The sequence below is a fragment of the Chelmon rostratus genome, chromosome 22, assembly GCF_017976325.1.
Source record: "Chelmon rostratus isolate fCheRos1 chromosome 22, fCheRos1.pri, whole genome shotgun sequence".
Taxonomy (NCBI): Eukaryota; Metazoa; Chordata; class Actinopteri; order Chaetodontiformes; family Chaetodontidae; genus Chelmon; species Chelmon rostratus.
In genome coordinates this window covers 14,787,685-14,810,827 of record NC_055679.1, presented here as the reverse complement: position 1 = coordinate 14,810,827, position 23,143 = coordinate 14,787,685, and the positions used below count along the sequence as shown (strand labels likewise).

At 41.2% G+C, this 23,143-nt stretch overlaps 2 protein-coding genes across 2 annotated transcripts in view; one reads left to right on the top strand and one right to left on the bottom strand.

Moving 5' to 3' along the window:
* si:dkey-97m3.1 (fatty acyl-CoA reductase 1) overlaps positions 1-13,691 on the top strand; it is a 55,873-nt gene extending 42,182 nt beyond the window's left edge. Inside the window, exons 5-12 of the mRNA XM_041964241.1 lie at positions 855-1,032; positions 4,535-4,579; positions 4,666-4,784; positions 5,944-6,011; positions 9,366-9,537; positions 9,636-9,765; positions 10,454-10,581; positions 11,197-13,691. Of these exons, the coding sequence (XP_041820175.1) occupies positions 855-1,032; positions 4,535-4,579; positions 4,666-4,784; positions 5,944-6,011; positions 9,366-9,537; positions 9,636-9,765; positions 10,454-10,581; positions 11,197-11,359 (1,003 nt within the window). The 3' untranslated portion in view covers positions 11,360-13,691. The remainder of the gene's footprint in view (positions 1-854; positions 1,033-4,534; positions 4,580-4,665; positions 4,785-5,943; positions 6,012-9,365; positions 9,538-9,635; positions 9,766-10,453; positions 10,582-11,196) is intronic.
* A 509-nt stretch (positions 13,692-14,200) lies between these two features.
* On the bottom strand, positions 14,201-21,327 carry LOC121625767 (endoplasmic reticulum-Golgi intermediate compartment protein 2-like). The gene is made up of 14 exons (XM_041964014.1): positions 21,185-21,327; positions 20,042-20,175; positions 19,841-19,949; positions 19,711-19,757; positions 19,545-19,612; positions 19,388-19,428; positions 18,982-19,083; positions 18,675-18,770; positions 18,476-18,531; positions 17,100-17,198; positions 16,721-16,818; positions 16,463-16,625; positions 15,582-15,661; positions 14,201-15,482 (listed from the first exon to the last, which is right to left on the bottom strand). Exons 2-14 carry the CDS (start codon positions 20,145-20,147, stop codon positions 15,405-15,407), a joined length of 1,143 nt encoding a protein of 380 aa, XP_041819948.1. The 5' UTR covers positions 20,148-20,175; positions 21,185-21,327; the 3' UTR covers positions 14,201-15,404.
* Positions 21,328-23,143: the final 1,816 nt, after the last annotated feature.

The following is a 23,143-nucleotide window of genomic DNA, read 5'->3' as shown; positions in this document are numbered from 1 at the left end:
GTGGCTCATTGATTTGTTTTTGGACAACAATGGAGCTCTATGGCACAAGCGAATAAGATATATTAGGCTTTGGCCACACAGACGATACAAGAAGAAAGAAAAAAACAGACTTTCACCAGACTTATCAGAAATATTAATCTCAAAAGTAAAGATTAACTGGAATTTAAATGTAGAGGAGTGAAAGGTTCAATATTTCCCTGTGTAATTTCATAGAGTAGAGGTCTAAAGTAGTAGAAAAACTCAAATACTCAATATGTTCAGGGCACTTTTCCATCAGTACTGAGATTGATATCCAGTTCTGGCCTGGTTCCATGTCACCAAATCACTGCTTGATTTGTTCACTGATTTAAAGCAGAATGAACGGGAATAAATGAGCTGAAATGAGTCAGCAATTCAGTCTCGTTATCAGGCTAAACCCAGTCCTGAAATTCACCGTGGATAATGAAGCACAAATGGAGACGGAGAAAATAAAATAATTGCGAGTGCGTGCGGCACAGTGGAAGCTGGGTTTCCTGGCGTGCGCTGAACACCAGTAGCGCTGGTTTAATCAGGAACGTGGTGATGTAGGAAGTCTGTCAACACTTGGAAAAGAGCCTTTCGCTGCTTTCAGAATTTCCAAACATCTGTCTTTTTATTAACATGTATTTATCATTTCTATTATCATTTATTAGAATAAATCTATAGACTCAGAAACACTGGACTTTTTAAAGATAAATTACGCACAGCATTATAGCTCTTGTGCAATAGTTATTATTGATTATCATAATACATAAATGGGTATCCAGTAATAATGAGTGCACACAACACCGTGCATGCTGCGTGTCTCTGCCTGAGCCCTTCATGTCTGTCTTCAGGTGGATGGACGATGGCATCGTGCGTGACATCACGCCGCGGCTCATCGGCGACAGGCCCAACACCTACACCTACACCAAAGCCTTGGCCGAGTACGTGGTGCAGCAGGAGCAGGACAAGCTCAACATCGCCATCATCAGACCCTCCATAGTGGGAGCCAGCTGGCAGGAGCCGTTCCCCGTGAGTCCACTGAATCCCTCTTCATCTTACAGTGAAGTCACTAATGCACAGTGAACGGAAAATATATGGCTCCTGTTACGTGGCGTGGCACATTCTTCTGTTATTAACACCAGGATAGACTCATATCTTGTCCTCGCAGGTGTGAAACCTAATACAGCTGCCTGTGGTAAATGTTAATCAACATGTTCGAATGACTGGGGTCACGTTTTCTGGATCCCGAGCTCATTATGAGTCCGCTTGTGACAGTTAAAACGAATGGATATAAGCTATTGATCGATGTAATCCTGCACAGGTCAGCGCCGCTCCCCTGTGGGTTTTATCTTAAGTGGCGTAGGATTAAAGCAAATTGGTTAATATCTTCGCCGAAGACCCGAGTGATTCGTCAAACAGCTGCTGGGATGGCAGAGTTTAGGCTGGTGAAGAGGGCAGAAATGAGACACCGAGGGCGGACATGCAGCGACAAACTGAATGTCACGATGACGGTGGGAAGGTGAAGAGTGCGGGGAAGTTCATGGAAAGGCTAACCTGAGAGTTAAGCTCGCTTGTTTGAATATTTCCATGACTAAGCTGCTTTCAGTCGGGCTGCAGGCGTCCTGACATCTTCACTTGTGAAGAACTGTGAGGAGGTATGAAAATCCTCCTTCAAGGATATCATTATCTCTGATGGCCGTTGTGACTAAAAGTCCACAAATCTGCTTAGAGACTCTAAGAAAAAAGGTGCTTGTTATAACTCCAGAACTTGCCTGAGAATCATAACATTTTAAAGTTTTCTTGTGCGTCAGAGTAATCCAGTGATAGTTGCCTGCACATCCATATGAATATTGCAGACAGGAACTGCTAATAGCTAATTCGGCATGCTTTTTACATGGCTGCAATGTAAATAAATAGAGATTTAAAAAGCAGGGCTCAAGCTGTAGTCCACAGAATAAATTACTGAACCCATGTACTTCCTGTTTACATCCCCCAAAGCATTATGGAGGTGTTGCTGTAGTGAGTTAAAAGACATAAAAATAATTTGAGTGTAATACAAAGTTCCAGTTGGCCCCGAAATGACCAGCTGATCAAATGATGGTCGTTAAAAAGGAAATGAAGTGACCTAAAATGGTAAACATTTGTGCTTGTCAGCCTCTTATGTGAGGATTTTCCCTCTTTCATATCATAATAAATTGAAGTAGGCTGCAACTAATGATTAGTTTCATTGTTGATTAATCTGCTGATTATTTTCTCCATCAAACATTCGGCCTGTAAAACATAAGAAAATGGTTTTCCTGAGTCCTGTGTGACGTCTCACAAAAACAATCTTTACTCAAGGCCAACTTCCTTCCTGTTTCCAGAAAAGACAAAGACGGAGATGGACTGTGAGGTCAGCAACAACAAAATCATCTTGTCTGTGATGCTGGTTGGACCGGTTACAGTGGCGTGCACGGGGGGGGCGACCGCCCCCCCTCGTGGCCCAGTTTTTGAAAAACGTGCACTAAAGTGCCCTCTTGGACTCCAAAACGCGTGCTCAAGTGCCCTCTTGGGAGCCAAAACACGCTATAAAGTGCCCTCTTGGACTCCAAAACACGTGCTAAAGTGCCCTCTTGGGAGCCAAAACGCGTGCTAAAGTGCCCTCTTGGGAGCCAAAACGCGTGCTAAAGTGCCCTCTTGGGAGCCAAAACGCATGCTAAAGTGCCCTCTTGGACTCCAAAATGCGTGCTAAAGTGCCCCCTGGGAGCCAAAACACGCTATAAAGTGCCCTCTTGGACTCCAAAACGCGTGCTAAAGTGCCCTCTTGGGAGCCAAAACGCGTGCTAAAGTGCCCTCTTGGGAGCCAAAACACGTGCTAAAGTGCCCTCTTCAGTGGCGAGGACACGCTATATGTGCCCTTTTTTTTTCCTTTCCACCCCTGCCCTTCAAAAAGTCTGTGCACGCCACTGCGGTTGATGATTTAAACTATTAATCGAAGCAGTTGATGTTATGCGGAATAGTCATTGCAGCACTAAACTGAATATCTTTGGACTCAACATTTTGAAGACGTCACTTTACTCTCAATTTTACAGGTGTATGCAGTCAAATGAGACGTAGTCTTCAGCAGCTCGAGGTTGTTCAGAACCTTCTCCAGAAATAATCAAATGTACGATTTAGAGATGATGCTGCATACATGAAACAGCACAGGGAAGTCCTTGTTTTTCTGGCGTCGGGAAATGTAGGCCTTGTGTGTGCGCGCTGGGACTCTGACAGCAGCTCCTGGCTCTGTGCTCAGCCTTCGGTTGTAAGCTCGGCCTGGCAGCGACTCTTCAAAGGGCCTCGCTCACACTTGGCCGTGCAATCGGCTTGGCAGCTCGTGCCAGTAGGCGCTGTGAGGCACGGGGGGGGAGGATGGGGCTGCTTATTTATATGTTTGTGTTCATGTGTGGGGTGTTTACAACCACAATTTGCATCTAGCTCTGTCAGTCTGTGGCTCCGTATCTTCATTTAACCCCCGTATATGATGCAGAATATCAGTTCAGAGAGATCGGCCACTTTAGCCTGGCGTGAGGCCACCAACAGATTGTGGCACTAAAAACGCCGCTGGGGCCTCAGAGGCCTGTTCATGTTTGCACTTCATCTGCAGCAGAGCTTATTATTAGACGGGGGACAAGGCCACGTAATGGGCCTCCAGTCCGACACGTTGGAAACTGCAGCAGTCTATAAACAGTGGTTTCATCCATTTTTAATGGGCTCTAATTGAAGTCGACAATCACTGCTACCCAGCCTCGCCTGTTCCCCCACCACAGGAAGCAACATGACGCCGAACAGCTGATTCAGCACACATACACAACCACATACATGTTGCTCTGTAACTCAGCGTCTTACTACAAAATGGATTCTCAGATGCATCGTGATTCACACTCAAGGTTACGTCTCTTTACAGAAAAGCTAATAATCAGAAATTTAAAGCCCAATTCACAACATTAAGATCAGCTGGAACAGCTTTATAAGACCAGGCTGTACGTCCCCCGCGGCTCAGCCATCTGGATGATGAAATGTAATGGGCGTAAACATCAAGAGGCAAAGCTGAAGTGCCAGTAGCTGCAGTTCTTCAAATGGCCACTTGAGGCTGGCTCCAAAAGCGAATCTGTCCCCATAGACCCCCATATTAAAATGTCCAACTTTACAGCAGAAATAAACATGTTTACATGCCTGCAACGGAAAAACGGTTTCAATCCCTGCTGTACAGGTGGTGAATTTTTATAGAACTCACTTGTTTAAATTGTATTAAGGCTTAAAGTTAAGTAAACTACAGGCATGGTGGATTTGAGTGACAGCTAGCCTCTGGGTTTCAGCAACCAGGCTTCATTTGGCTGCCTCAGCTCCACCCACGCTCCATCACTTTGCCCATCATCTGTTTATTTTAATTATGGATCATTGGAAATATGCCTTATTTTGAAAGTAGCAAGAAGAAAATCATGCATGGAAATGAAAAAGTTTGATCTGTTACGTCTCGGAGGATTTACACGTTCTCTGTTCTCGCGCTCAGGGCTGGATCGACAACTTCAACGGGCCAAGTGGAGTCTTTATAGCCGTAAGTAAAAATGTTGCCCTTACATCTCAAAGTTTTTCTTATTAAGCACACAGAGCAGTTTTAAGACGCTGTTCTCCTGTGTTCAGGCTGGAAAGGGGATCTTGCGCACCATGAGGGCCAACAACGATGCGGTGGCTGATCTGATCCCTGTGGACGTGGTCATCAACCTCACCCTGGCTGCTGGCTGGTACACCGCCGTACACAAGTTAGTACAGTGGATTTTGCTCCACATCACTTACATTTGAAACACGTCACAGAGATGGTTTAATGGTCGTAATGAACAGGAGCAGCCATTGTATATTTAGACATATTCTGTGTTAAATGTTGTACTTTATATTCTGCCATCTTAATGGAAAACCGTTATACTGCGCATACATAAGTTTATTGATAAGACTGCACTACTTGATGTATAATATGTCAATTCAGACCAGAGTAAAGGACCACAGATAAACAGATCGACATATCAGTTTTCCTGGTAGAACAATGAAAAATGCCTTAAACTATTTAAGTTTTAACAAACATCCAAATTACAAATTAAGTCCAGAGTTTTAAAATAAGTTAGAAAATGTCATAAAATAAGTGTAGAAGTTGTGTAAAATGTTGTTTTTTGCTGCTGCTGCTTATGTTGAGAATTATTATAAATAATACTCAGTACAGTAGATCTGCTTTATGTAAAATGTACTATTAGATCACTTCTGTTAACAATTGAAGCTAAATGACTAAAACTGAGTTGATCTTCGATTCTAGCAGATTGGGAGTTAAAAAAAGGGATTTTTGCAGATATTTACAGATATTTGAGGGGTAATGTGTCTTTATTGAACCTTGGAATAGCAGCAAGTCTTGACAAAAGTTTTCCCTGGAAACGTCTTCCTCACCTCGTGGCCAATGTTGACTGGGTCGGATTTTTCATACTGGAGAGAATGTGGAGGACCGAGCTGAGCCGACCGCTCCCATATGATGTCAGATGATAGATCGAATAGACCTGATAACACTGGGTCTGAGAGCTAAGACACGTTCAAACAAACATATTCCAGGAAGGGAAAATAGATCATATCTCAATCAATTGTTATGGGATTATACCAGTGTTTATGTACCCAAACTGTGCTTATTTTAAGGAGGAGAGGAGAAAAATATAAGTGTTGACCTTCGCATTGGAGTTATTGCTCAGTTTCTCACCATATATGTGCACTCAGCGAAGGTCTGCATGTGTTGCCTCAGAGTATTACACACTGATGAGTTACCTGTGTCAGCCTTTTATAGCGCTATAGTTTCATAGCCTACACAGACTTAATCCTACCAGGAAATGTAGACCAACATGTGTTTTTATTGGCATCATAATGACCGTCTTCTCCCGCTCTCCGCAGACCTAAATCAGCTCTGGTGTACAACTGCACGACCGGCGGCATCAACCCGTTCCACTGGGGCGAGATTGGTAGGTACACTGTTTGCCGTCTGGCTCAGAGGTAATAGAAACCTGCCACTGCGGCCGGATATTTATAGAGCTGTTTCATCTGCGCCTGCTGGCATCCCACAGCATTGTTGTCCCGGTTCACGTTCATCATCACAAATCAATACTCCAGTGTTGTGACATAATGTCGCTGTGATGCAGTTCAGTTGTGTCGTTTGTGGCCGCGGCTCTGGTGGGGAGTGTCTGCCACCTGCTGGAAAGAGGCCGAAGATGGATTTAACATGTGGTGGGTGTTAGTGGGAGACTCGAGACATATTTTCATATTATAAAAAGATTCTGGATGTACTGGCGGAGACGAAACAGGTGTTCAGTTTGACCTGCACAGCCATTAAATCGTTTTATATCATCCTCATTTTTTACTTTGGTGCCGTTCCCTGAAAGCATCTTTTACCCACAAGTCTTAAAATCACATGAGCTTTTTTTGGTTATGTTAATGTGACACTGAATCATTTAGTTTTAGGTTTAAAGGGGCAAAAGTTAAGTTTTACATTTAAACAAGTCACTCATTGGATGGGTTAGCATGCAGTGTGGTGCAGACGTTCACGGTCGCCAGACTCTGACTCTGGTGACCTTAACATTTCCCACGAGATTGACCTTCGTGGATGTATAGCCATGAAGCACAGCATAGTTTTCTTCTATTGTGTCATCAGGCTGAAGTTTTTCATCGTCCAAAAGTTTGGTTTATGACCAAAAACCTGCAAAACTAAAGACATTCCCGTCAGCCTCGGCTGTGTTTTGCGCCACTTAGCAAATGTTAGCATGCTAACACGCTAAACCAAGATGGTGAACGGGGTAAACGTTCTACTTGCTAAACATTAGCATGTTAACTTTCTCGTTGTGAGTATGTTAGCATGCTCACATTAGCATTTAGCTCTAACTGCCACTGTGTGTAAGTGCAGCCTGACAGAGCTGCTAGCATGGCTGTAGACTCTTAGTGTTGTCCAGGCCAAAGAAAATCTCATCTGACTGAACTAATGAGGCACTGATGGTGGTGTGCGCTGCATGTAATACACAGGAATAAGTGCAATTTGAATGGCTGAAAATTATTATTGAATTTACCCCTAGTTCCTGAAATATTCAAAGGAAAACATCTGCTCATGTTTCCGGTGGATAACTGACATTTCTGTTCAATAAAGCAGCACTAAGAGTTATTGTATTCATGAGCTGCGCTGTCTGTAATCACACGTACATCTTTGGTTTAAAGATGTACGTGTGATTACAACCCCGATTCCAGAAAAGATGAGCTCTGTATGAAACTTGAATAAAAACAGGATTCAGTCATTTGCAAACAAACTGTTTAGCGTCAAAGGTTTTTCAAAGTGTCCATGTATTAATCTCCTTTATCCAATCATGTGTTCAGAAAGTGTTGAACCTCGCTCCATCCTCGCTGTGAACCACTGAGCCTTTCCAGGATGCTCCTTTCATACCCAATCATGATACTATCACCTGTTACCAATCAACCTGTTTACCTGTGGAATGATCCAAACAGGTGTTTTTGGAACGTTCCACAACTTTACCAGCAAATATTCACAAAAATTAATGAAGCTGATGAGGTCAAACATTAAATGTATTGTCTTTGTGCTGTTTTCGGTTGAGTATTTGTCCAAAAGGATCACCAAGTTATCTGTTTTATTTATGTTTAAATCATCTACATTTTTGATTATGTCATTATCCCTCATGATGTATTTCAGTGCAGTTGTTATGAGTCAGTGCTCAGAGCCTGCAGGGTTTGTGATAACTGTTCTTATTTTGACGTCACAGTAGCGCCGATGATATTACACATGGAGAGTGAAAACTCTCATTGTTTCCACCCCAGCGGTCATCAGATACAGTGGGATTAGAGGCCTGTGGATGTCGGGCTGGCAGGATGACAAAGGGACCCTCTCTCCCTCCACGTTTCCTCTCAGATTAGCAAACATGCTCCCCTCACTGAGGAAATTGCTACCAGATGGCTCGTAGCAGGATTAGGTCTCATCACTGCGACTCACTGTTATGAAAGAGGAACCGTGTGCTCTAATCTCACTGGCCCGAATGAGAAGTAGGAATGAAGCTAATCTGAAACACGAGGATTAGAAGAGACCAAAAAACAATGCATGATGACAGAAAATGATGCCCTATTTCCCTGAAATGTAGAAGTGAAGCAGGAGGATCCAGCTCCTTGTTTCTAGTCCCGGACCTCAGAGGGCAGCTCAAGGTTAGCGGCGATCCTCCCGACCAGGCTGCAAGGGGGCCAGGCCACAGCTGGCTGTCACCTCGGATCTGGTCATCTCGGCCCATGCAACCGCCACATATCTGTTGCCATGGAAACAAACGGTGCAAGGCCTAGTTTGCGTGCTGTGTGTGATGTAATGTCTGTGGTCACATGGCTGCTCTCTGCGTCTGCGGATGGCTGCTGTTGGATTCTGGGAGGAGGAGGAGGAGGAGGAGGGGCCGGCTGTGCCCAGAGGGGGGAGTCGCCGTGTGGCTGCTTTTTCCGCCTGATGTTCCCCCAAGAACCAGAGCTGAAAATCGTGTTATGATTAAGGCGAGCCGTGGTTCCTAGAAGTCATGATCCTTGTACAGAAACTGCAATCTGCGTGTTTGCCCGTCTGATTGTGTCCAGTCAGTGGATGTTGACATCCTGAGCTGTTAGAAGACTTTTCCACTGACTTTTCCGGCAAGGCTAGCCTTACTTCACGCCTGTCATATATTACCTTTACATTCATATGACAGAGCGAAGCATTCAAGTGATCTCTGAAAAACCTGGAGGGTTGTTAAACAACACTTAGCAGCGTTTCCAAAACCCTCAAAGACTCTGCTGGGTAAAAACATACAGGTCAGTATGAGGCTTAAAGGTACGATTGTGATGTTTGAGATGTGTTGCCAGCTGCAGTTGCATCTTCCTGAGCATGTTAAACACCACTATTGATCCTCCTTCAGTAATCAATTTCAGATTACTTTGAAGGCTGTGTTAAATGCTTTTGTTTCAGTGCTGCAGGTGGTTGTTGGTTTAAATTGATGTTTATTTCCAGGATGTGATTTTTACATACAGAGCAGCTAGTTAATATTTTGCTTGTCGTTTAAGAGTCATTTCCGGCTGAGAACAGGTGAAAACTAATATAGAATAATTTCATTTGATCGGTGAGAGTCATCAAGGTGCTCAGCTCTGCCATTTGCATGTGATAGTAAGACATGAGAGGCACAAACTGGGGCCAGAGCAAGACCAGTACCTCCTTTTGAACTCATTGACAGTTTCCTCTTTGCATTTATCTGACAGATGAACAGTCATATCGTTGTCTCATGAACCCCCCCCCCTCCTCCACTGTGCGCCTCTTGCAGAGCACCACGTGATGTCATCCTTCAAGAGGAACCCTCTGGAGCAGGCTTTCCGCAGGCCCAACGCCAACATCACCTCCAACTACCTGATCAACCAGTACTGGATCCTGGTCAGCCACAAGTTCCCCGCCCTCATCTACGACCTCTTCCTGCGACTCTCTGGACAAAAGCCGCAGTAAGACTCACAGCTGTCTGTCTCGAGCTTGAAATCTTAAAGAGACGTTCAAGTGTGAAGTAACATCTGACCCCTCCCACCCCCCCGTCTCGCTCTAGGATGATGCGCATCTTCAACCGTCTGCACAAGGCCATCAGCCTGCTGGAGTATTTCAGCAGTCAGGACTGGGAGTGGAACTCTGAGAACCTGAGCATGCTGATGAGCCAGCTAACCCCGGAGGACAGAAAGGTAGGCTCACCACCACGTTCCTGCTGCCGGCGTGGGCCAGACGTTCTACCTTTAAGCTGTTCGATCCATCACATGAGACAGTCTTTCGTCATTCCTGTACTTAAAGTATACTTTTTAGCTGCTAGTACTGTAGCTGAGTATTTCCATTTCATGCCACTTTATACTTCTATTTCACTACATTTCATTAATACTTTTTACCACATTTACTTGACAGCAATAGTCAACTGTTACTTTGCAGATTAAGGGGGTTTTTTTAGACGAAGCATATTATCAACACATGAAATATGACCCAGTCGTATATAAAGTAGTTAAAAGTGGCTCCACATTGACAAAATACAGTATTGTGTATTTGCTGTTCAGTTGTAGCAACACAATAATATGGATATAATAATATAACATTCTGTTAAATGTCCATTCTCCATTATGAGTACTTTCACTTTTCACATTTTAAGTGCATCTTACTGATAATACTGTACTTTTACTTAAAAGTAATTTAATCCTAATGTGGCTGAGAGAACAAGCAGTTTAGGAAATATCCCCTCTGCTCACTGAGAATGTGCTCCACCTGAGGAGTATTAAGGAGTCTATTGCTCCATCTAGTGGGTGAGAGTGGAACTTCAACTACTAATGCAACAGGAGCTTTGCCTCTGGTCTCGACTCCCTCCTAACCATCTTTTCCAACTTGCAGACATTTAACTTTGATGTGCGCCAGTTGAACTGGCCTGAGTACATTGAGAATTACTGCATCGGCACCAAGAAGTACGTCCTGAATGAAGACATGTCTGACATTCCTGCTGCCAGGCAGCATCTGAGGAAGTAAGTCAACCAGGGGGTACAACAGGTGGTCATTCTGTGTGTAGCCAGTGGATTGTTCTGTCCGCCATTTAGTTAACAACAGGAATTTCAGCTCAGTGGTAAGCGTTGTAACAACACCATCAGACACCAAAGAAATGGAGGTTATTTTCATGAATGAATTCACATTACCCATATATGTCTTAAAATGAATAACAGCAGCATTATGTCATTTTAATGCTACACTGAAAGGTGTTTAATAGGTTTAATCAATAATCCTTCTTTCTGTTTACTCTCTTAAGAGGTGAGTTTACATAAAAGTCAACTTTTATATGAAGAAGTAATTTAAGTCAAATAAAACACCAGAAAAATAAGGTTTATTGTCTTAATCATAAAACTACCATCTGTCAGAGTTGTAAAGGCAGTGATGGTGACATTGCGTATAAGCGCTTGAGTCACTCAAACCTGTTGTTAAACTACCCTAACGATAAGAAAAAGTGTATTTAGGATCCATCATTTAACTAAATCTTCAGGAGAAAATCTAAATACAATTAATGTGTAATGTCTTCATCTTTGTGTTAAAACCTTTTCTTTACTTCCTGTCTAATTCCTCCTCCTCCCCTCTTCCCTCTTTCCCAGACTGAGGAACATCCGCTACACCTTCAACACCCTGTTGGTCGTTTTCATCTGGAGGGTGTTCATCGCCCGCTCCCAGATGGCCAGAAACATCTGGTACTTTGTGGTCAGCCTCTGTTTCAAGTTCCTCTCTTACTTCCGCGCATCCAGCACCTTAACCAACTGAGTCTTCCTCGTCGCCTCAAGAGACAGCAGCGCTCACCTTTAGCTGTCGGCATCTGAGACTCTGACCATCCACAAAGGACACTCTGAATCCTCCTTTGAGTGTGGATTAGCAGGGGCTCTCTACAGGTGGGGGCTGCAGTTGAGTGAAGCACTCAGAAGGGAAAGAAGAGGTCTCACTAGCCATGAGTTATTTGTTTAGTTTGGAAATCATCAGTTCCTGCACTGTTCAGTCACCCCGTCCAAAAAAAAAAACCAAGTGTTCATTTTGTACCTGTTTTCTTCTCAAAGTGGCCAATTATATATGCAACAATAAGCCTTTTGTGTGATTTTCTTTTCCACATTGTCGTTTCCATCCTCTTAAGTCTCAGTACATCGCCTTGCCTTGTGATAATTTGTTTTTTCATACTTGAAATATGGCAGTTCTTCAGTGGAGGACGATTTCTATAAGATTATTTTGGTTCTCAGTTTTTTACTGTGGGGATGTCCGCTTCCTCTCTTTAATACGCAGGTGGTTTGGATATCTGTATGTCTTGCATTACCTGTATCTACTGCCTTTTTAAGATTACACCCAAGAAGTAAGTGGTGGTTCTGCCTCAAGGCCAATCCACACATCATTGAGACTAGTATTAGAGCTAAATTCTGACCACACAAGAAAATGTATCACCACATATACCAAAACATACAGATCTGCCATCGTCCCTGCGGTTATCACTTATTTACTATCACAATTGATAATGTCAGTATGTCTTTGAACATAAACCTTGTTTATTTGAATGCTCATCCACTTTTTGCCTGTTTGTACAGCAGTTTGTACTGAAACTAAGTTTACTACTTTTACATCTTTATACTCGCGTCAGAGGCTAGTCTGATATATGTGGTAGACCTTGGGAGTGTATTATATATAAATAAGAGTACATCAGAGTCAAGTTTATTTGTATAGCCCAGTATCACATACTGTACATTGTCTCCCAACAGTTCCCAACCGTCCCCAAGTTTTCTAACAAGGCAAACTCACCCAAAACCTTGTCCTGAAGGTATTTCTAGAAACCTCGAAGACTTCCCTAACCGTTAGGATGAAAGGTCTTTTAGTTCTTGAGGCAGGCCTCTGGATACTGAAGAGGTCATAAGGGTTGTTAGACATGGCTAAGAAAGGTCATATATTTATATGTAAGAGGTCATAAAAAAGGGCCCTAGTGTGAATAAGAAGCCAAAGCAGGGAAGCTGCAGTTGGTCAAATCTATGGTAATTTATGTTAAATTGTGTTGAAAGTTTTCCCAGTTAAACCTGTAAGAGTATTTCAGCTTCATTTCCATGTAAGGAACACAGTATCTTTTTCAGAGAGCATTAAACAGCTAGTAAACAGGACAGAGCATGGAGCAATCATTACAACTGGTTGCAATATAGAGCTGTCATCTGCATAGAGCGGAAATTCATGCTGCGCCTGCAAGTGATTCTACCGAATAGAAGTGAAAAGTAGTGGACCAAGTACGGAGTCCTGAGGGTTGCCATACTTTTCCTGATGGACTACTATTTTTAAGCAAGTCAAACTGTGACCTTTATGTTAGTCTGGACCTAAATCACAAAAGTGCGAGGTTATAAACAAGGGACTCAAAGCCCTCCTGGTATTTCCCAGTTTGGAAGATCTGTAAATAGTTGAACTACACATTATTCTTATAGACTACCAAAAAATTGTATTTGACTGTTGATTTTTGCTTGGTGAGTGTCCTCGTGGGATTCCACCTCAGAGCTTCCCACAGAGTCTACCAAAAGTGTTAAGTGTGACAGGCAGGTCTGATTTTTACTAAACAAACCAGAAAACTGCGTACAGTGTTGTATGTATTGCAAGGCTTGACTCTTGACAGAATACAAATACATGACAGATATGAGCCTTTATGGAAGAAAAGGGACAAAACTAAATAAATGTTTATGCAAAGCCCATGTCTGTGGTGTAGTCATGGTAACTGTTTTCTTATTTTCAGAGTGAACCAAAATGTCTGCGGTCGTACGAAGCCTGTTTGATGAAGTGGTTTCGTCAGAATCGTTCTTTCAGAGCTACGGGGCTTTTGTAATGGTGTCGTTATGGAGTTTGGCTCTTCTGTGTGTGTGTTTGACTGGATTTGCAAACCAAATGCAGAGCGCTGCTGGTGCAGGAAAGCCCAGGTTGGAGCTCCTGTTCCTGTATGTAACAAACAACAGCAATGCGTGACCAATTAATTTCATCTTATACTTTTTGGTGTCATTTGCAAAATGTTTGACCACCTTCATTCCCTACTCTGACAACACTTCGTTAAAGTCTGCTTGGCATAACTGAAATAAACTAGAAGAGAAAACGTGCAAGTGTGCTGCAGTCCATTAAACTCGCCTTCTACCTCATTATCCAGTTTCTTTACAAAACCTCAAGATTACCACCCACATCAGGAGTACACAGCTGGTGAAAACAGTTGTATACATAGACTGTACAAAACATAGACATGGATATCTGTATGTCTCCACCCTTAAGTTGACAGTGGCCGACTCCACCAAATTCCTGGCTAATTCAAAAATGGGCAAAAAGGCTGAGCTGATGCAGTCTGAATGAAGCATGGTTGCGCTAACCTAGCGGCTAGCTCTCACTCAAAACATGCCCATGCCCATAATTATGTATAACGTTAAGCCTTAACGTATAAAAATTCACCCCCATACAGTAGAGATCGAAACCATTTTTTTGTACCAGGCTGTGAAAATGTTTATTTCTCTTATAAAGTTGGGCATTTTAATGTAGGGGTCTATGGGAATTGACTCGCTTTTGGAACCAGCCTCAAGTGGCCATCCAAGGAACTGCAGTTTTTGGCACTTCCATGTTGGCTTTATTTTTCAGCCCTGGGGGTTGCTGCTTGGTTGTGTTATGTCTTTGTTTCTTCTTCTGATTTCCAAAGTGTGAAAAAAGAAAAATACCCCAGTGATGTCATCGGGGTAATCCGATCTTGGCTTCAACAATGATTTCCAACAGTCTGCATTCAAAGGTGAGTGCAAACTTTACTATCTATAGCAGCTCTAATAAAAGATTATGTGTAGTTGCATTATGGGAAATGTAGGTCCAGGGCTTTGATTTATAGCTGTTCTTTTTAATACACGTACAATAATAAAACAGAGGTGTACTCTTTAGGTTTATATGGAGTGTGGAGGTTTTATGGCATTTTACAACTGTGGAAGAGTCCTTTATTATAGTCCTTTTATTCTCTTGAGGTGTCTCCAGGCTTCAAACAACCTCATTTTCTTTCAGTCTCAGGCTTCTCATTCTCTTCATAAGCTTGTTAATTTACCGACACGCTCACTTGTTGCGCCTGAAATAGCAGTAATTAGCAACAGCATGCTCTACCTCTCGAACGCTGGACTTTTCTGTATTAGATGCTGGATTTACATTAAGGTTAAGAAATGATGACAGATTTTTCTAACTGCACCCAATAAAGCACCGACCCATGTAGCACAAATCAGCTGCAGATAAAGCATGTGAATATCTTTTTTTCCTCCACATACAAGGATACGAATTTCTACTACCTACCAATGCAACCAGCCTCTTTAAACTTGATCAGCATAATTTTTTGGTTCACATCATAGAGACTGACGTATCTGACGATCATCTAAATGTTCATGTAACTTTAAAGCAAAACTGTGGTAGCATATTTTTTAATTCAGGGATATTGGTATTAGACAATTTTACAGCACATGGAACACACAGCTTCTAACATTTGTAAAGAAACAAACTCCATCACAGGTATTCAAAACCCTAACCCTAAAGTGCAATCATCTGATGTGAACTTAGTTAACAGCACAGTGTCGAACAAGACAGCTTTTCCTTTTTCATAGAAAAACACAATTCCATGACATATGTAAATACTGACAATTAAAAAGCACAAACTGAACAACATTAAAAAACAACGGGCATCCTCGGATGATGACGCCTTCTCTCCGACGGGGATGAGAAAGCATGAACTCACAGGATCTGTCAGGTCGCCTCCTCGCCATTAAACCTCACGAAGGCAGAATCAGCAGTTTGACTATGGCTGCTACTCCTGAGGCACATTGTCAGCCAACAAAGGAGTCTGGTGATTGTTTAGATTGTTCTGGTTGTGTAGCCGCACGTCCTAGAACAGATTCAGCACAGGCCCGTCTATTAGATCTGCACCACGGTGATAATAACAGTGTGATCTGGATGCAGTGAAGACGATAAGAGAGAGACTCACCTCTCTGGGCCGATACGCTCCAAGTTTGAGGCGACAGCAGATAACATCAAAACAACAGCCGACGAGCCCGTGCAGCATGCCTTTAAAGAGGAACGCAGCAATATATGGATAAATGCAGACACTTACACGCTTTATTTTGAGAAACACTAGATTGAATTGCTTGTTAAAACAAATCTTTTATGCAGCGTATTTAGTTCCTTAGAATCCTGCAAATGCAAACTTAATTCATTATGTTTTTATACATTATTCATGTTGTATTTGGGTTCTGTGTCAAATCAGGTTTTGTTTACATTAAAAAAAAAATTTCTAACTTTTCTTTTGCCCATGGAAATTTTTTTGGCACACTAAAAATTTTTATGGTTCGATATTTTCAAAAATGCTGTGAAATCTGATATGGGCACAGACGTGTACTTTCAATAAACCCTTGAAATTTGTATTAAGTTAATCAAACACTTTATTTTTAGCAGGAAATATGGAAACATCCATTTGTATTGTACTTTGGGGATGGCGTGGGGCCACAAAACCCCTTATCTTCCGCTTTTTTTCCATTTTCAAGGACAAGTAATGAAAAAAGTGACATCTGCTTGTGTCTTTTAATCATTTGGATTTGTTCTTAAGTATTTTATCTGTGCCCCCGCCAAATTTTGCAGCTCTATGAGTTATATTTCTGAAGATAATGAACACTAAAAATAGCTTCCGGCCTAAGACATTTTTGTAGAGTGCGAAAATGACAATATTCCCAGGAGCAAAAAAAAAAAAACTATGAAAACATACAGCACCAACATGGAGTCTGAAAAACATCTAAAATGCAACCTCCTCCCCATGTATGTGACCGTGTTTCTCTGTACATCAACAGATAAAAGATCAGTAAATACGCATGCCTGTCGTGGAGAATATACCGCCGATGATGCCGCACAGTCGCACCAGGAACTGCCACAGCGGCATGTGCTGCTCGCTGACCGTCACCATCAGTGAGCTGGTGTCGTACTTCACGAAGATGCCGGAAACGCCGTGGCTGCCCGCTGCGTGGTTTATCACCCGCTCCTTGAAAACAGACAGTGACGGTTAGCTTTCTCATTAACTCGTCCGGCCTCTCTCTTCTTTTGTTTATTGTTAGTGATGGGTTTGTAAAGCCTCACCCGCTCAGTCACAGAAAACTGGTGTGTGTCTGCAGATATCTTGTATGTGTTCAGCCTGGTTGGCACCACTGTGATGAAGTACTGGAACATCTGGTTATCTGTGGCAAAACACAGATGTGTGAAAACTCTGAATATTTCAGGTTTTTGCATCCGTTTTAAGAAGGAGAAATGTGTAAACTACAGCTAAAGAAACACACAATGAAATTTAATCAACTCCATCATAGTGCCATCTGTATTAATTCCAATAATAAATACTGAGCAGTGATCATCTGAGGTGAGCCAAGGGCAGTTTGGGTCAATAAATGTCTCCACTCAATTAACTCTGAAGAAAACTCTGTTCGAATCCTGTGTTTTATCCTCTTCTACCTCTTGAACTTACTGTTGAAGGTGATTTTCTCTGTGCCATCCAGAGGATTGATGATGCCTGGTATCTCCTCCCCAAAAGATAAATGGTCGATTCGATGAGAGAAGTTATACGCTGTAACACAGAGAGGAGAGGAAGCTCAGGTTCAATCGGGGCTGCAGGGAATCGCTGAGCAAGCTCGAACTGAAACATGTAAGCATGAAGTATTACTGATGTAAAAACTGCCTTTCAAGCTCAGTAAAAGCCCAGAGAGAGATGTTCTCAACGTCAGCTGAAAAATACTGACTTCTCTTCTCTAATGTAGCTGTACCATCAGCATAATGTTGTTTGCAACTCACTTGTTGTGCCTGTTGTTGCAAAGCACACAGCTAAAAGTTCTGGTGAGGCAGCGCTCAGCTTTTATACTCCGAGCCTCGGCAACAGTCTGCCTGACGACAGCTGCAAGTGCTGAAACCTTCAACCATAAACTTAAACCTACCTCAAGCCCGGCTTTTATAGACGTTATTCACTTTATTTACCGTATTTTCCGCACTATAAGGCGCACCGCATTATAAGGCGCATAGACAGAAAGTACCGTACTGTGGTGTCTGGGTTGCGTTATGCATCCACTAGATGGGGTCGGCAACCCGCGGCTCTTTCATCCCTCTGATGCGGCTCCTGAAAATAATTAATGAGCCTTTATTTAAAATGTATTTTATTTTAGTTTGTTCATTTTGAAACAAATACCTCGCGCGCTCACAGATGACAGCTGATCCTGCGTAAAGATGCAGGTGACGGCGCACAGCGCTGATGTGCAGACGCTGTGCGCTGACGTTCAGGAGCAGAAATCACATTAACCACGTTTGATTAATATTTTAATTGCCTATTATTTAGCATATATTCATATTTCTTTTCATTGCTCAGTGAAATAGTCATTTTATTATTCAGGTTGACAGCTGACTGCACGCGCCAGTAAAAGGATGACGGCACACAGAGAGTGGAACGCCCTTTACACTTTTACTGCTGTTACTTCGGCCATGCCATCTATTTTTTTGTCGTCACTTTTAATTTTTTTGTCTAGCTTTTATCTAGTTCTTATTATCATTACAGCTTTTAAATCTTTTAAATCTACTGTATCTAGTTTTTATCTATTTTCTTTTTATTAGTAGTAGTATTTTTACCATTATTATAGCTTTTAAATCTATTTGTTATCATTTTAATTATTGTGATGTGTTTAATCTATTTCATCTGTTTTTAATTTGGACTTTATTTCACTCTGTTATAGTCTACACTTGTTCTGTCTTGTTACTGTCAGTTATAAAAGTATGCATGAAAGCTGCTACACAAATAAGGGTGACTGAAGAGCAGATTATAGGAAATGTGTAAGTATAATGAACAAAACAGTTACATACTCTCGTGGCTCACAAAAGCTGCAATGTGGGCATGACCCTGAGGATGGTGAATGGGCCTGAAAAAGACAAAAGAGACAACAGCTCTATAGAATAATTTTCAGATTTACTCAAATTCATGGTAAGAAATTCAGTCTTTATGTGGAACTGAAGGACCTCTAGTTGTTTCTGTCAGTGTTTTTTTTGACATGTAGTTTCTTACTTTCCCACAGTGATGTGGAGGTTTCCGGCCACCTTGTTGACGTAGACGTGCCCGTGTATCCTGCAGGCATTGAGCGGCTCCATGGAGGCATCCTCTCTACACACACACACACACACACACACACACACACACACACCATTATTGACTCTTAACTCATTTATCAACATTAAATTTGAATTGTAATATCTACGGAGAACTGCGCAAACAAAAACAAAACCTCTTTCTGTGCCATTTTATTTGCTTTTTGCACAATTAGAATTGACCGCAAAAAAAGAGAGAACGGTGTGTTTGCACGTATGAAACTGACCGTGGCGGCAGGGCAGTGGGGCCGCCTTTCAGGAGAGTTTTGTAAAGGACTTCCTGGAGAGCATGCTTCTCTCTCAGCCTGCTCTGTATGAGAATCAACGTCCTGAGGACAAAAAACAGGTTGGCAACCCCGTCAGACTTGTTCAGAACTACACCTGTAGACTATGCCTGGAATGTGCAGGTTTGTCTGACTGCTGCTCACACATCAGCGCTTTAGGAACTACTTCACAGACAACTTTTGAAAGGAAAAGGAACCAAATGCCTAATGAGCTCTTCCAGTTTTTCTACACAGTTTTCACTTTTCACCTGAATTCAAGGCATAAAACACTACTTTCATAATACTACTATACTATTATCAGATACAATAATCGGACATTGCGTCTCTGTGTGGTTTCAGGAAAGGTTACCTTTGCCACAGTCTCTGTTGTGGGGTCAGCTCAAAAATAGCCTAAACAAACATACAAAGAGAAGAGATGCAGTTGTTAAAGGGACAAAAATAAAACCTACTTTTCTATTAACGTAGTGCCAAACATGGCACGATGTCTCGAGATGCGTTTTACTCACAGGCTCATACTGGAGGCCGTTGGATGTGATCATGGTCTCAGCCAGGTCCAGAATATCTGCCCCAACATCTGCAGTCGTAGACATAAAACACATGTGATCACTGCATTTACTGACACAGATTTACACCTATCGTGCATTTCAGTGAGTAAATTAACCAAGTACTCACGCTGGCATTTCATGGCGACTGTAATGTCAATGTTTATTTTCAATTTACTGTAAATGATGAACGAGAAGAGAGTAATATGAGTTTTACAGTAATTTCCTGCCACATACTGTAAATGACCTTGAAAGCTTACCTGGAAAAATCCTTGTCAACCTCATATTCATACTTCATCCATGTGTCTCTATAAACAAAGAACTCTAAGACAGCCAGAAGTGCCATGGCACTGAAAGCTATGAGGGACACTGTGGAGGACACAGACAGGGTGGTTATTGTTCCATCAAACCGGGTATATCTGCAAAGCTCTGATGTGTTTACTGTGACAGGAATGGCCCACCTGTTCCTCCAGATGCTGAGGTCTCCACATAGCTGTCTGACACTTTGGGGAAGGCGTCCAGCTCCTTCACCAAGCTCAGGGCTTTCTTACGTGACAGACGCCTCATCGTCAGGTTCAGGGCTGCTCTCCACCTCCTCCATCACAAAATAAACAATGTGTCTGTGTTACATTCAGGAGCCTAGTCTGAAACCTCCAGCTTCACAATGGTTTTATTAAGGACATAAACACAATAAACTGATGATGAAATCCAAAAGAACACTATACAAATATATAGCAGCACATGTATAATCTAAAATTTAGATGTACTGCGGACATCTAATCATTAACATGAGTGTTTTATCTAAAACTCATAAGATTTCTCATTTCATGTGAATACCACCAGTGAAATTCACAAATTGTACAGTAATACTGAAGCTTGTTGCAGAGGCAGAAACCTCTCTTCATTAGTAGCTTTCCCAATTCAATACAAATTAATTGAACACTGAACTGCTCACAAGTGTCCACAATCAAATAAATGAGCACAAATTACTTCATCTCAGATTAATGAAACATGCAGTATTTATTTTTATTTTCAATGTTTTTGAATATTTCTCTGAAACTTAGTTGACATTTTTAAACATCTTGCAATAAAATAGTAATAAGTAATGGTAATAAATTGTGTTCTTGTTGTTTTTAAGGTTTTTAAAATGTTTCCAAAATATGTAATAAACAAAATTTTATTTCTATAAATTAAAAATGACAGGCGATATTTAAGCACATTCTGTTGTCTATGATACTACATTGAGTTATCAAAATCGTACCAATATACCACAACAATAATTTTTACATTGGTCCTTAAACTATACATATATCTGAGTATTTATTGTTTGATTAAATATATCATGCACTCTAAACAAACATTATATTAAATCCCCCTATATAACATATTAACATATTAATAATAATATGTTACAACAAGATTACACAAAAAGGTTAAATAATAAGAAATGATGAGGTTTCTAAACAGTCAGTACTGAGTCTGACAATCTAAAATATTGTTAACATGTTTAATGAAGATATCGATCTACTGACAGTTAGCCGCCTCTTGAAAGCTGCACAGCTGTCCCCGCTTTCACAACAGCATGCATTTCTGACTAATTTTACCTCTTTTAACATCTAGTTAGATGTTAAATCGTGGTGCATTGTCTGTGGAAGACGAACTCCTCAAGTTAAAACCGCTGTTTGAGTGATAACCTGAATTTCAGTCCACCCTGACACATCCATGACGCTAACACACGGGAGGCGGGTTTAGCTACTTCCTTGTTTGGGTAAATCGTGACGCCAACCGGTGCGTAACGTGCGCGCCCCTCGGAGCATGAACGCGCAGCGAATAATGTCGCTATTCAGTCAGTAGGTGGCGCTTTAATACTGAAATGGGGCCCTTCTTTGTTGAATCGTGTAAATAAAGAAGTTTGACATTAGAATAGAATAGAATAGAATAGAATAGAATAGAATAGAATGGCTGCTGTGGTGCTTTACATAGCTTTAATCTTGACTTTGAAAAGACATAAAATGAATCAAATTGATTTTTTATTAAGCAGTAGTGAAAAATTCAGATGCTTAACTTAAGTAAGAGTATTAATACCACACTGCAAAAATACAAGTATTGTGCATTGCAAATTAGTATAAGTATGTAAGTATCAGTATGCAAGTATAATAGGGGAATATACCTAAGATATTAAAAGAAAAAGCTCTCAATGCTAAAAAATGTCCACTGTGACTGTCCCAAAGTAACACCTTCACAATGTCCAACCAGCAGCCCAAAATTCACAATGTTAAAAAACAAAAAAATTATAAAGAAAAGCAGTAAATCCTCACATTTGAGAGGCTGGAGCCATGAAATGTTTTTGCATGAAAAATAACTTTTACAATTCTCAGAATAGCTGCTAGTTAATTTTCTGTCAATCAGCTAATTGATTGATCCAGTTATCATTTTAGCTCAACTTGTACTTGCTGTTCGATGGTTTCATATATAACAAAACATCATGTTTTATGTGCTCTTCATGTGTTTTTTGGGCAAAAATCTTAAGTTGTAAACTAACTAAAGATGCCAAATTAATTAAGTGAGGTAAAAGTACAACATTTCCCTTTGAGATGTGATGGAGTAGAAGTGCAATTTGTACTAAAGTACAGTGCTTGAGTAAATGTATTTAGTTACATTCCACCACTGCCAATAAGTTTACTCCATCACATAAAACTTGGCCTACTTTGTGGAGAAAATCTAAACTTGTATAGCAGTGATCTCTGTCATTTAGCACAGACTTGTCAATATATGATCAATATTTTTTCAAATCTGGTGAAGTTCACATGATAATTCATTTAAAAATTAGAACATACATTTAATTATCTCACTTTTTGCCAGTTTATTCTCCCTTTGTGTGTTACATATCTTAACATGCTTACTTTTCACCTCACGAATGCTTTTGGACTATGTGCGGTTTCAAATCGCAGTTTATATCATGCAGTAATCCGGTTTTGAAATGACCAGACCAGTGAGAATAAAAGCAGACAAGAAGGGTGCTAGTTATTAATATGTAACTTATATTTATAGTCTTTGTTTGCAGTGAAAGTCAAAGCCAACACAGCAGAATTTTGACTTACAGCTTACTTTCACTTTCCATATTTTGATAGCAGTTTTCTTCCTTTTTTAAATACTTGGTATAATTCTGTATTTATTGCACTTTATAATTTGCATAGTAGCATGACATTTTATAATATTAGTCCATAAAGCAATCAAATAATGTAATGTTCATGGTAGTAAAGCACTGATAATGTTTCTTTCAGGTGGTTTTCAACTGGCCTGTTCTACACATAGTGATCACAGGACTCATGTGAGGAGTGGAGAAGTTGTCCATGTCCATTCATCAGCAGTGACACTAACCCATCTTAAGAAGCACTGACTTCCACTTACAAGGGATAATTAACTTCAGGCAGGCATGTGGTGGATCTGCACACCAGACATGAAGTTGCACTGCTCACCATAGGCTGACAAGGGAGAAAACCTAATGTGAAGACATGATAACAATCCACTAAAACCAAGTGGTTGCAGGCTGCTATTATCAC